Source organism: Pagrus pagrus (assembly GCF_965226575.1).
Source record: "Pagrus pagrus genome assembly, chromosome: 13".
In the NCBI taxonomy this organism is placed as follows: domain Eukaryota; kingdom Metazoa; phylum Chordata; class Actinopteri; order Spariformes; family Sparidae; genus Pagrus; species Pagrus pagrus.
Window position 1 is genome coordinate 13,541,432 of NC_140197.1, and position 12,291 is coordinate 13,553,722.

A 12,291-nucleotide genomic window follows, 5' to 3' on the forward strand; every position below is an offset into this window, starting at 1 on the left:
TCACTGTTTGTCTGATTTTTAGGTACTTTTTATCTGTTACACAATATCACACAGGAGGAAATACATTTGTTTATTTCTCTGTTTAAAATAACTCCCCCACTCCATGTCGAGTCTGTCATCAATTGTTCACACTTAACCGAACATTCATATACAGCAGCCTGTCTCCTCTGGTCACTACAAGAACGCAGGTGCCTCTTTATATAAGAAATGAGTCCGCTTTATTGTTTATCTTAGGGACTAGAACTGGTTTGGCTGGAGAGAGCATGCCCTACTGCCGTGCCCCGTATGCACCCAGCTTCATTTGCCTAGCTTCACCCAGGCCACACCTCATGTAGTGAAGTTAATGACAGAAAGGCAGCTAGGTCAATAATTAAAAATTGGTTAATGCTCATCGGTGTTACGGATAGTTTGCTTTAAAATAATGGATTAACACTGCAGCTTTGCCAAAACCAACAGAAGTTGATGTGCTTTTTCACACAATACTGAAACAGTTCAGTGCTTTCAGTCTTTCACCAGAAACCTATTTTTTACATTCTGTATAAGGTTTTTTGTGTATTGAATCGTGTATTTAGTTTCTTAAATTTGCTTGTATTCTAGGAAATTAAGCTGACAGTATTTTTTACAATCAGTGTATTTTTTAAACACAGAAATGCCCCAAATGGAGGGCATTTTGGAGTGCTTGAAGTCGTACTTTTATAGCTCGATAAACTGCAATTAGCACCATCATAAAGTAAATGTAGCGCAGCGTGGCATGTCCAATGTGTGGGAAACATTTTGTGTGGCTGTGGCTGCTGTTGTTTTGTCTGTTAGCAGGATACAGATGCAGTTTCACATGTGTTTTTCAGTGAAACCCAGAGGAACTACGACTATGTATGGCAAAGCACACACACACACACACACACACACACACACACACACACACACACACACACACACACACACACACACACACACACACACACACACACACACACACACACACACACACACACACAAAAACAAGGTGGCAGGACTTGGCAGTACAGATCTGGTAAACCTGAATGCACCACTAAAGCTGTCCACACATCCAAAATCATTATCAGTGAAGTCCAATGGCAAAGTACTTGACGGGTTTAACATTAACGACAGGTGTTGTCAAGTGATCTTTGATTCATAAACAGATTAATAAAAAGGTTTCTTCATAGTTTGGTACTTTGATAGAAAAGTCATTGAAAGAGATTCATGTTTGGTCATTTATTTTACTATAAATCAGTTAAAGCAAGTACATTACACAAAACAACGTGTTCAAAACAACTGTTTATGACAAAATGATAATCAAATGATTGAAAACTGTTAATTACCCTCTAGGTTATGCTGGATCAACTTGAGTCCCTCAATTTGTAACTACATCTGGTTGGTGAAGAACATTCAAAACAGCCAAATGTTGGTACATTTCACCTTCTGCTACTGTGGATTCACAGTTTTACATTCACAGGACACGGGTGCTAAAAACAAAGCAAACCATGTATCTGACCTGAAAGGTTGACATTCACAGAAGCAGTCCCACTATTGGTCCCATCATGTGACTTTCTCTCCCTGCTGATACTCAGGAGGTGTTGTTTATAAACCATTTATAATGTGTTTTTAATTTTCTTTATAATTTGAAATCACTTTTTTACATTCTAATCCACTTTCCTGTTTCAACTTTGTGTTTGTAACTCTTGACCTAAGAGACATGGAGACATTAAACTTTGTCCCTACAATATGTGTGTGAAAATAAAAAACAACTTGACACTTGAGTCAGTGTATCTGGGCCTGAAGATCCGCAAACACAACTTGGGTAATGGTTAATGAAATGGTTAAATGTTTGACACTACAGCTTGACGTACTACACGATCAGAGATTTGACTTCCCCAAATACGATATCGCCTACCGCAGCACATCGGGGACAGTCCTTAACTCTTTTTATCAACTAAATGAGCTGCCAGTGTAAATTTGATATTTTAGGATGCATCATATGATCCACAACAGTCTCATAGATCAGAAAAAGAAACTATGAATTGATTGAGCACTGCTACGAGTACTCACTCATACACCAAATGTGTATTAATCTACAGCTGAATATAGTCCCAGACAAAACAACAACACTGCCCAGTTGTTGTAGATTTATATCTTCAGCATGAATCAATGGGCTTGTCGCTTAGAGCCACTTAGAGGCTGTGAAATGCTGCAATACTGAGAGACAACATAATAACACATTGTTTCTTTTGGTCTTTTAATAGAATTTTTAGACAATAACATAAAATAAACATTTATAATTGCCTTATATCATAGGCCCAAGTGCTTATTTTGATAAATTAACTCATTGTTGTGAACCTGTAATTACTTCTAAATATTTACTTTATTACAAAGTGGAACAAGTCTCTGATCACTGATGTGATGTTGAGGTAATTCTGTGAGACTTTGGTGAATGGTGCATTATTGAACTTATTTGCTCTCCTGTGTGCGTTTCTTATTCAGTAGTTAATCATTTCTACCACGCTCTCATCACATGATTGGTCTTGGAGTTCTGGCTGCCGTCAGTGAGGGTTCAGCGGTTGCTCTGCTCCTCTGTCACACGGTTGGAACAGTAGTCCTGAATACCTGGTGGATGAGACAGGAGAGGAGTGTGATGATGACGGTAACGGCCGTTTGATGGACTTGATTAGGAATTCTAAGTATATGTAAGCAAATATACCGGTTTTATTAGATCTTTGTATGTGTGTGTGTGTGTGTGTGTGTGTGTTTGTTTCTGCAAACGCCCTGAGTGAATCATCTGTTACACAAACCACATCAGATTCCTCTAACTTTAATCTCATGCTGCAAGTACAGTTATTGAATCTCGATCTCTCCCTCTTCCGCTTTAGCCGACTGCTTCCCATTTGTAAGGCATTCACTTCTTCTTTCATTACATTTAATCAGGAATTGGGACATCAAGTAAACCATCCAGTCATCAAAAATAATAAAATGGACTTCGCTGGAAGCCGCAAGATGTCTGTGTGCGTATCAAACTTCCCTACCAAGGAATATAACATCATGATGTGAGAGGTGGCAAAACGCGAACTGGAGACGCCTGCGTCTGTATTCTCAGAATCACTCACTCTGCACGATGCTCTGGTAGACTTTGGCAGCAGGAGAGTCAGGTACTTCGTTGAGGAAAGACTTGCCCTCGTCACAGCTTCGTGCTATCCTCGGGTCGAGGGGTACTTTTCCTAACAGGGGTAGGTTTAGATCTGCGCACATTCGCTCAGCGCCCCCGCTGGTGGGAGGGAAGATCTGTGACGTGTTCTAAAAGAGAGAGGATGAAGAAAATTCTGAGTTATGTTTGCATTTTATAGATTCTATGGACCTTAAATCACATAGGATTTGAGCTACTGTGCTAGGGCTGGGCGATTTGTCTTTAAAAGGTGCAATATGAAAGCATTTCAGTTCAAAACGTAAAAAAATTAACTAACATTACCAACAGTATGTGAAGAAAACAACAGCGTTGCCGTTGTGCTAAAGACATCTACATGTTGTGCTGCAGAGATATCTTCTGAAGTTAGCATGCTAACCAGCTAGCCCTTGCCCATCTTGTCTCCTAATACCATTTTTTAAGTCAAGAGGCTCAAAAACTCTAAGCTAACTGGATTGCCAAATGAGCTACAGCAGCTACAGTTTGACGCAGTTAGCAGTTTACACTGGTGATACGCTGCCCCATATTTGCTTGGAGTATAAATTTGACAGGTGGCTATTTATTACATATTGCACCTTTAAAATATTATCGCAGTAGTTTTAGGCTATTTTGATTTACACAATATATCTCAATTTTGAAATCTCTTCAAAAGCACTTCATGAATGCGAGGACTGGGTGACATAATCAAATATCACAATATTTTTGATAAATAATCATCATTAATGTGGATATAATGACTAAGTGGGTAAAGGCAAGAATTAGAACAAGTAGAACAGTCTGGTAAGTTCAGAAAATAACATCACTTTACTGTAATGCATCCTTCAAAACCAGGAAAAGACAACACTAACGCTATATTAAGATAAAACTATATACAAAATCTAAGACAATATGTGGTCTCTTATCAAAATATTGACACAATATCAATATATTGCCCAGCCCCATGGTGTGCTGAACTGAACTACAACATGTGTTTCTTCCTGTGGGACCGAGCAGATGGACTTTCCACAGAAAATGTGTTGCAGATGGGTGTGATTAATATCCGCTCAGGAAAACACAGCAAAGATTTGGAAAATCTGCGGGCCCGGTATTGGAAGAACAGTCCTTTACTGTCACATCAACCGCACTTCAAATGAATATCATTAAATGAGCCAAATCACCAGCATGGGATGGGATGATGGCTGATCCAGAGGCTTCCCATTAGGTATACCATGTTAGAGAACAAATATGGTAAGAGGAAAAATACAACAAGTCTGAAGAAACACACAGAGTTTTGTTGCTGCAGTATGTTTGTTTACACCTGCGTGAGGTTGAGAAACCCTGCACCCTGCATGCTTCCTTTGTGGCTGTTGGGTGAACCTAACCTGAACCAGCTGAGATGCATTCAGACATCTTGATAGTCATATAGCTTAAAAGGCACCCCAAAAATCAACACTCATATTTTTCCTCTTGTCATCAGCGATAGAGACGTCTGCCTTATTTCAAATATAATAGATCTACAAGGCACTTGGCTCGTGGTGCTCGAAAAGCCAAATAATACATTTGAAAGCTCAACATCGATATCTCTTTCCAGAAAACATTATCTTGTTAGTCAGATCTTGTTGTGAGCAGTTTCATGTAGGAACTATTTTAGTTCTACCAGACTATACTGGTTCTACCATGTCTGTCAACCCTTATAGTTTAATTTGCAACCTCGCTTCCTCTTTGCCGTGGGCGTTTTGTTTGGGTGTCTGTTCTGTCTGTCATGTGCTGGTTGTTTCATATAGTTTTAAAAGAGATAATCAGACACAGCGAAGCGGAATGAAATCTACTTGGTCCTGATTGACTGCGTCTGTCTGATTGTCTGTCTACATCACTATGTGTGTGTGTGTGTGTGTGTGTGTGTGTGCATCAGTCAGTGACCTTGCACGACGGACAAACAAAGCCACTCATGTTCTCCACCACTCCGATGATCGGCAGCTTGACCTTCTGACAGAACCGGATCTCCTTCCGCACGTCCTGCAGCGATACCTCCTAGAGAGAGAGAAAGAAACAGAAACAGACAGACAGAAAGAAAAAGGGCAAAGAAAGAGAGAAAGGGAGGAAACGAAGACCCCGGTGGAAAGAGCGAAAGAGAAAGGATTAGCGCAAATATTTTTTTTTCTTCCCTCACAACGGCTATCACAGTTCCCTTGAGAAAAACAGCCACAAGCTGAGCTGCTTGCATGTGGAAATGTGTTGTTAAGAAAAATAAATTCTTCTCACTCTTCTCATACTTTCATTATCACAAGTTTGGAGACTTGTCTCTTGATATCTAATGGACTGGCTTGTTTGCTTGGGTAATTCCCGGCTCATGTGTGGTTAGTTTTGGTCAAGTGAGAGCTGAAGGAATGAGGAAGTGTTTGTACTGCTGTCTGACCTCATAGGCCCCAGTCTAATTTAAGTATCAGGAAGTGTTTACTCTGATTAAGTCTTTCACTAAATACAGTAACAAATGATTTGCTTGCACATAACGACGACGCAAACAAGAACACAAGTTCAGTGTGACAATCGTCTTACATTTACACTATGTATGTATACATAAAAACATGTCAATGTGTAAATGTGTGTGTCTGTGGGTTGCTATGCCATCAGAGTCCTTGGTGCCTCTTTAGTTAGCACACCCACCTCATACTGAAGGTGTGTCCTGTCAACCAAACAATGCAGAAGCCCTCATCAAACCAGGTGTGACAGAATGAGCAGGCAGCTACTAAAGCCTAACAGGACTGTGTTGTGTTTATGTGTCAAAACACACAGTTTATGCCACCTGTAGATTTCAGAACGTGTACCTGTGTAGAAGAGGATGCTTGCAAGCACACAGGGTGAACTGTTCTGTATTTTACTTAAAGTGTTGCAACCATTTTACTGCTTTTATTGTGTCTCGTGTAAACAAATAACTAGTAAACATGATAGATCATAACTTTATATGGTGCTATGACTGCTTGTGTAGGCACACTGAAGCCATTGTGGCTTTTTATAGGTTTGCAATAAGATAGCATCCTCTGTTGGTTGCCATATTGTGGTTGCATTTTGCAAGCAGTTTTTCCTGAGTAACTCTGTAAAAAATTAAAAAAAAGTGTAAGGGGAACAACAGCAGCTCAGTTATGGCTTAAATGATACACTGGGATTACTTTACTGCCAGTCGTTCTCCAGTGAATGTGTGACTTGCTCAAATATTCTGAAGCGCGCTCTCTGTTTTATGTTTTATCCCTCTCTCTCCTTGCTTTTAAGTTTTGTTTTGTTTTAGACGTGCTTTGCTAAATGTACAGTATTGTTGTTCCTTTTAAATGTATTTCATGTGTCTATTGTAGCTGTCATTACACCTGCCTAGGGACTGCAGTTGGAAATTAGCCGGGATGGCTAAACTGGAACACTTACAGAGATGTAATTATTGTGCAATGTCCCTGTCACTCTACGCTGTATAAATAAATAACGATGTAAATAATTAAATAAAATGTGCCTTAAATGTCTGGAACAGGTCATTAATGTCATGTGTACTATATCTGCAACACATTCATCATTTCCAAATGTAATAATATCATAATCACCGATCATCATCATCACTGTCACCATAGAATGAAATCACTGTACTACATTTATCTTAACCATTGTGATACCAGGAGCTGTCTTATCTGTGCGAATGTTTTAGCCTTGTCCTGTTTATTTTGTAATGTAATGTGTTATTATGTAAGTTGTTATATTTTATGTTTTTGCTCGGTGTTACATGTGAGATCGCCACAGATGTAAAGCTTGTTGTGGACCCCTGGAAGAATACAATGCGGTCGCTAATGTGGATCCTAATGAACTAAACTAAAGTTATCCCTATAATATTAACACATGGTAATTCTAACGTGTCTCTCAATCTCCCACATGTGCCCACACTTCACAGAATTACTTTTAAATACCCTCAACAACGGGTGGGTGACTTACCAAATTTAGCTATGGGTCAAACGTGTAGGTGGAGTGATGACTGGTTACAGTCACCAGACTGAAGGGGTTTTCCAGGAAATCTAAAACGACATCTCACCAAGACTTAGAACTACTCTCTTCTTCTATTGTTGTTTTTCTCACGACAGATGTTCTTTTTTAGGGACATAAAAACAACGCTTATTTCCTCTGATAAAGAGCGTTGTCAGTGAGCTGCAAATAATGTGTCACAAAGAGGCAGATATACCAATATCCACGTGGAGAGTAGTGCTAAGATCTGGCAAGGCAGTTGTAGCGATGTTGTGTTATGAGTAACAAGTAATGATTCGTGCTTTTAGCCCACGAGCATCTCTCATTTTTTGTCCGTTAATATCGCTGTGGCTTTTGGTGTCACTCTCGCTATCATTATTACTGTCTGGAGTTACATAAAATCCACCACTGAATGAACAACTCCAGGTGGCTGGTTAGAAGTCATTCTGGGAAATGTAATTAAAATACCACGTCAAGTACAAGCAGTCAAATAGGATGGAGAGATAGTAGATGCAGACGGAATCCCCCTTTACAGTTGCTGTAAATGCTTTTAATGTTACTTACTGCAGTAACTGTCACAGGCTTTATGTCTGAGCGTGAGTATGAGTGTGAGTGTCAGTTGGACTGTGAGTGCGAGTGTGTGTGAGTGCTACCTGTGGTGTGGTGATGATAACGGCCCCGTCAACGTGGGTGGAGCTTAGGTATTGGACAATTGACAGGTGTTCATCAGAGGTGCCGGGGGGTGTGTCAACAATGAGGTAATCCAGATCCCCCCAATCAACATCCCTCAAAAACTGCTTGATCATCCCTGGTAGAAGAACAACACACGGGTAATATAGTGGGAAGACATTTAGAAAAAGTGAAACACATTTCTAAGCACACACAAAAATCAAATACCATTCTTCTTGGGGCCTCTCCAGATCACAGCATCATCAGGGCTGCTGAGCAGGAAGCCGATAGACATGACCGCCAGATTTTCCTCCACATACTGCAACATACACAGACGGACACTTATGCATTCATGATATATGCAATATCTTAAAAAAATAAAACATTTAGTTTGAAAAACTTGAAATGACTCACCACAGGAGACCAGCCTGAGCCACTCTGGTGAACCTGTGCATAAGAGGACAGATTGAGGAATCATTTATCATTTTACAGCACAGGGTTGCACGATGACAAGAAAGTTATAAGCCCCTTCAAGCTACACACACATAAAACACATATATACATATTTCACTGAGGAATAGAATAAAACCAAAACAAAACAGTAAGGGCTGAAAAAATAATTGAAATATCATGAAAACCGCAAAATAGCCAAGTGAAATATCCAAATCGCAGGAGCTGAATGTATTTGATAAAGGCAAAATGTGTCACAATTTACTGTTATAACAGCAGCATTGTGGTGCTTCAGGGACGGGGATGCTTGTTTGAAAAAAAAAACACATCATCATTAAAAAATATTTCTTCAGTGAAAATAAAATGGAAAATTATTATTCCCACTTAAATGATGACTCATTGTGACATCAAAATAAAGTCAAAATCATCACGTCCGCATGAAGAGAATGATTTTTATGTCGTGGAAAAGTCCTAACGATGAGTAATTTATTTGGGAAGAATCTAACAAAGTGTATCATTGTAAACATTTCTGCCCTCAACTCACCTGTTCACCCTCTAAGCCCATGATCCTCGGAATGGATGGACCACAGATATCTACATCCAGCAGGGCGACCTATAAACACACAGAGAAAGCAGAACTGTTCTTATCTCAGACTCAGTTTTGTAATCCTGCATTTCTCAAGAGCTACATTGAGAATATCTAGGCTCTGTGTGCTTAAATGTGAGACTTTATTCTGACTGGAAGCTTGAACAAAGTGACCTGAAGGCTGGAAAGATAAAAGTGGACACCAGAGGGAGGAGGAGGAGGATGGCTAACACAGCTGTATCCACGTTGGTTGTACTACAGCCCTTTAAGCATGCAGCCGGACGGGGTTTTGGCAAAGGCAGACACACTGCGAGGTGCTCAGAGTTGTTGACATGTGGAGGCACATAAAGAGGAACTCTGAAAGCTGGATCACAGCCTAACATCAGCTAAACTGGGTGTATGATCTCAGCTTTAGTTGTCTGAACTCTATGAACTTAAACCTCTGTTAATACCTCTAGTGACCTCTAGTGGTGTTTAGATGATCACTACAGGGCATAATGACTGGGATTAGATAAAACCTCAGTATAGCCTTGATTGTTTTTATTTATGTTTTATAATACCTCCTTCGTGCTGTCACTTGCAAGGGCGTGGGCCAGGTGAGCACTGAAGGTACTCTTCCCTACTCCTCCTTTCCCAGACAGCACAAGGATCTTGTGTTTGACCGTCGCCAGCTTCTCTCCGATCTCTGCGATGGCTGCAGATGAGACAGGAGGAGATGAAGACACTCAAATGAGACAAAACAAGCGTCCACTGATATATCTGTTTAAAACTACTAATTTTACCTGTAATTCACATTGAACTGTCCAGCCTTACTGTATACAGTACATATAATTATCATACTACCAAGTGTGTTGACAGTCTTACCAGGGTCGGGGGCCTTGGCAGCTCCAGAAGCACATATTTTCTGGTTGGGACAGCCCTGACATGACGAAGTCTTCCCTGCTAGCTCACTTGTTGTGCCCGGGCAGTCTGAAAGGATTAAACAGAGATCAGTTGTAAGTGTCTACTTTGTCAGATCATCTTAAACTGATCAGAAACTGATACATATTCTGGTTCTGGTGGCTGAAGTTAAACTCAAGTCTATGGTGGAAATATACTGTATTTGAACTCTTCAACCCTACTGCCTGCTGGTGGGAACGCCAATTCGAACGCCTGCTGTGCAGCCAAACTTTGGCCTTTCCAAACATACCAAATGTGTCAAGCTGAATTTTGGGGAAATGTGTATAAAATGAGGGCAGCTACAATTAATAGATTAGTTGTCAACTATTCAACTCATCACTAACTATGTTGATAGTGGATTAATTAGTTTGCTTGAATGTGGTTAAATGTGTGGTTTCTTTCCTCCTGTATGACAGTTAACTGGATGTCGTTGGGTTCTGGACTAAACAAAACATTTGAGGACGTCATCTTTGGCTCCAGGACATGCTGATTGAAATCTTACATCATTTTTTGACACTTTAGAACAAAAATCCAATCGATTTGTTGAGAAAATAATCAACAGACTTATCCACAATGAAAATAATTGTTCGTAGCAGTCCTATATAAATATTAAAGAAAGGTAACAAACAAAACAACCCATTAAGTCTTGGGTCATTGCTGTCCCACACTGAATCTTAACTGTGTCACAATGACTCAGCAACATTTAATGCATTCACGTTAATGTGGCGGCTCTTCACACATATAACAATATATTCAGTACTGTTTATTTTTCAGCCTTTTGTGTATTTATTACATCTTGTTCAGACAAAACTTCTGGCAACTTCTGCATTGGCATTAATCTGCTGACGTTTATCTAATGGCTCTGAGAAAACACTTTAATAACTGCGTCACAGAACTTCACACTCGAACAAGCCTTTAGCTCGGTCTAAAAGCTGCGACATCACCAGTACAGAAGAGTTTTTCATGTTTTAGCTAGCTGATATCCTGCCTGGTTATAAAAACACCTGAAAACAAAACAAACAGGAACATCGCAGGTAGCAGCTAACAGTAACAGCCGTTTGTTTAAAACCCACCAACACCTCACAGCACAGATAACATTACAAAACACCAAATCGCAAATCAAACTATGTTGTCTTACGGGTCAAAGTCACCAAAATAATACATTTAAAAACTCACGTTCTGGAGCGTTATCTGGTACGTCTGCCATCTTTGTGTCCTCCCGTGAAAGTCGTCCCCCTTCGAAGGTTCCGGGTACGCACAAGTTGAAACTTGGATAGACGGATACAGATTTTAGCATGTTTTCAGAAAGTGCTGTAGCCTGTATATCATAATGTGTTCAGAATATATGATTCGGCGTTTTATCTGGCGCCATATTCAATTTAATTTAATAAAAATGTCTAAATTTAATCTTAATTCAGTCAGTTTTCCTTCCCTTTTCTTTCTTTTCTTCTATCAAAAGTAGAAAAATGGTAAACAAGAAAACTGAATACACACAAATAATTAATAATAATAAATGGAGTTGTTGGGTTTATTTTTCTTATTAGCATGACGCCATAGCCTAATATTTAAAGGGAAAAAAGGTCATATTTCGGGAATATCACAGCTAAATTTGTTGTATTCTCTGACATTAGCCTCAGAGCGTCTACCATCCTCTATCCTCAGTGCCACAGGCCAAAAATACTTTTTGTAAGAGACTTTACACCCAAATGCAAACATGACAAATGTTTGTAATATGCCAGATGTACATGTCTGGTGTAAAACATGGTTTCAATTAACTAGTTTGTAGTTACCTTGGTAATAAGTTACCAACAATTGGGTGTAATTTCTAGTTGCATGCTCAAAGCACAAAAATCCATCGTCCTGTTCCTGACAAGTGTAGCCTGTTGCATTCATATTTGCTTTCCAATGAAACATGGACCTCATTTCTAAATACAAAACAGTTCAGCAGATAATACATTTTGTTTGCAAAAAAACAGATAACTCTACAATACTTCTCTCAGGGTCAAACAATGCCATGCAGGTTATTAGCTTCTTTTAATGGCGGCATTTAACTCCCTTTAACATGAAGAAAGTAGGTACAGTGCTGAAAATTGCAGTTAAAACAGTACACTAACTGACATTATTAAACATTCACAAGGAAGCCCCCCAGCCAGAATACAAAACACCCAAATATGAACACGCAAATTCATCAAACCTTAGTCGTCTTATTTAAAGAGCTGCCACAGTGGTGTACCATTCAATTCTTCACAACTGTTTCGGGAACGTACTAAGCTAAAATACAAACAAAAAAAATATACTAGTCTATTCTATACATTAACTCAGCATCCACGTATATCTCAGTATTTAGTCTAACACAGTTATGTTGCAATGATTTTGACTAGAATTAGCAGGAAGTTCATTTCGTGTCTTACAGTAAAACTACAGTGATTATTACATGAAGCTCAAGGTGATTAAGTGTGTCCAGTAGGGAGCGCTGTTGATT

General features: G+C 39.4%; 1 protein-coding gene across 1 annotated transcript; it reads right to left on the reverse strand.

Annotated features, from left to right (window-relative positions):
• Positions 1-1,218: 1,218 nt before the first annotated feature.
• On the reverse strand, positions 1,219-11,071 carry nubp1 (nucleotide binding protein 1 (MinD homolog, E. coli)). Its single transcript, XM_084370719.1, has 10 exons — positions 10,986-11,071; positions 9,735-9,839; positions 9,431-9,564; positions 8,829-8,897; positions 8,249-8,281; positions 8,063-8,153; positions 7,819-7,973; positions 5,093-5,203; positions 3,120-3,306; positions 1,219-2,622 (listed from the first exon to the last, which is right to left on the reverse strand). Exons 1-10 carry the CDS (start codon positions 11,014-11,016, stop codon positions 2,570-2,572), a joined length of 969 nt encoding a protein of 322 aa, XP_084226845.1. The 5' UTR covers positions 11,017-11,071; the 3' UTR covers positions 1,219-2,569.
• Between the last annotated feature and the right edge of the window lie 1,220 nt (positions 11,072-12,291).

Coding starts and splice junctions, on each gene's coding strand:
- nubp1 (XM_084370719.1), bottom strand. CDS start 11,016: ATGGCAGACGTACCAGATAACGCTCCAGAAC. Junction 8,154..8,248: donor GCTCAGGCTGGTCTCCTGTG/GTGAGTCATTTC, acceptor TGTATGTTGCAG/TATGTGGAGGAAAATCTGGC. Junction 3,307..5,092: donor TTGTTTGTCCGTCGTGCAAG/GTCACTGACTGA, acceptor TCTCTCTTTTAG/AACACGTCACAGATCTTCCC.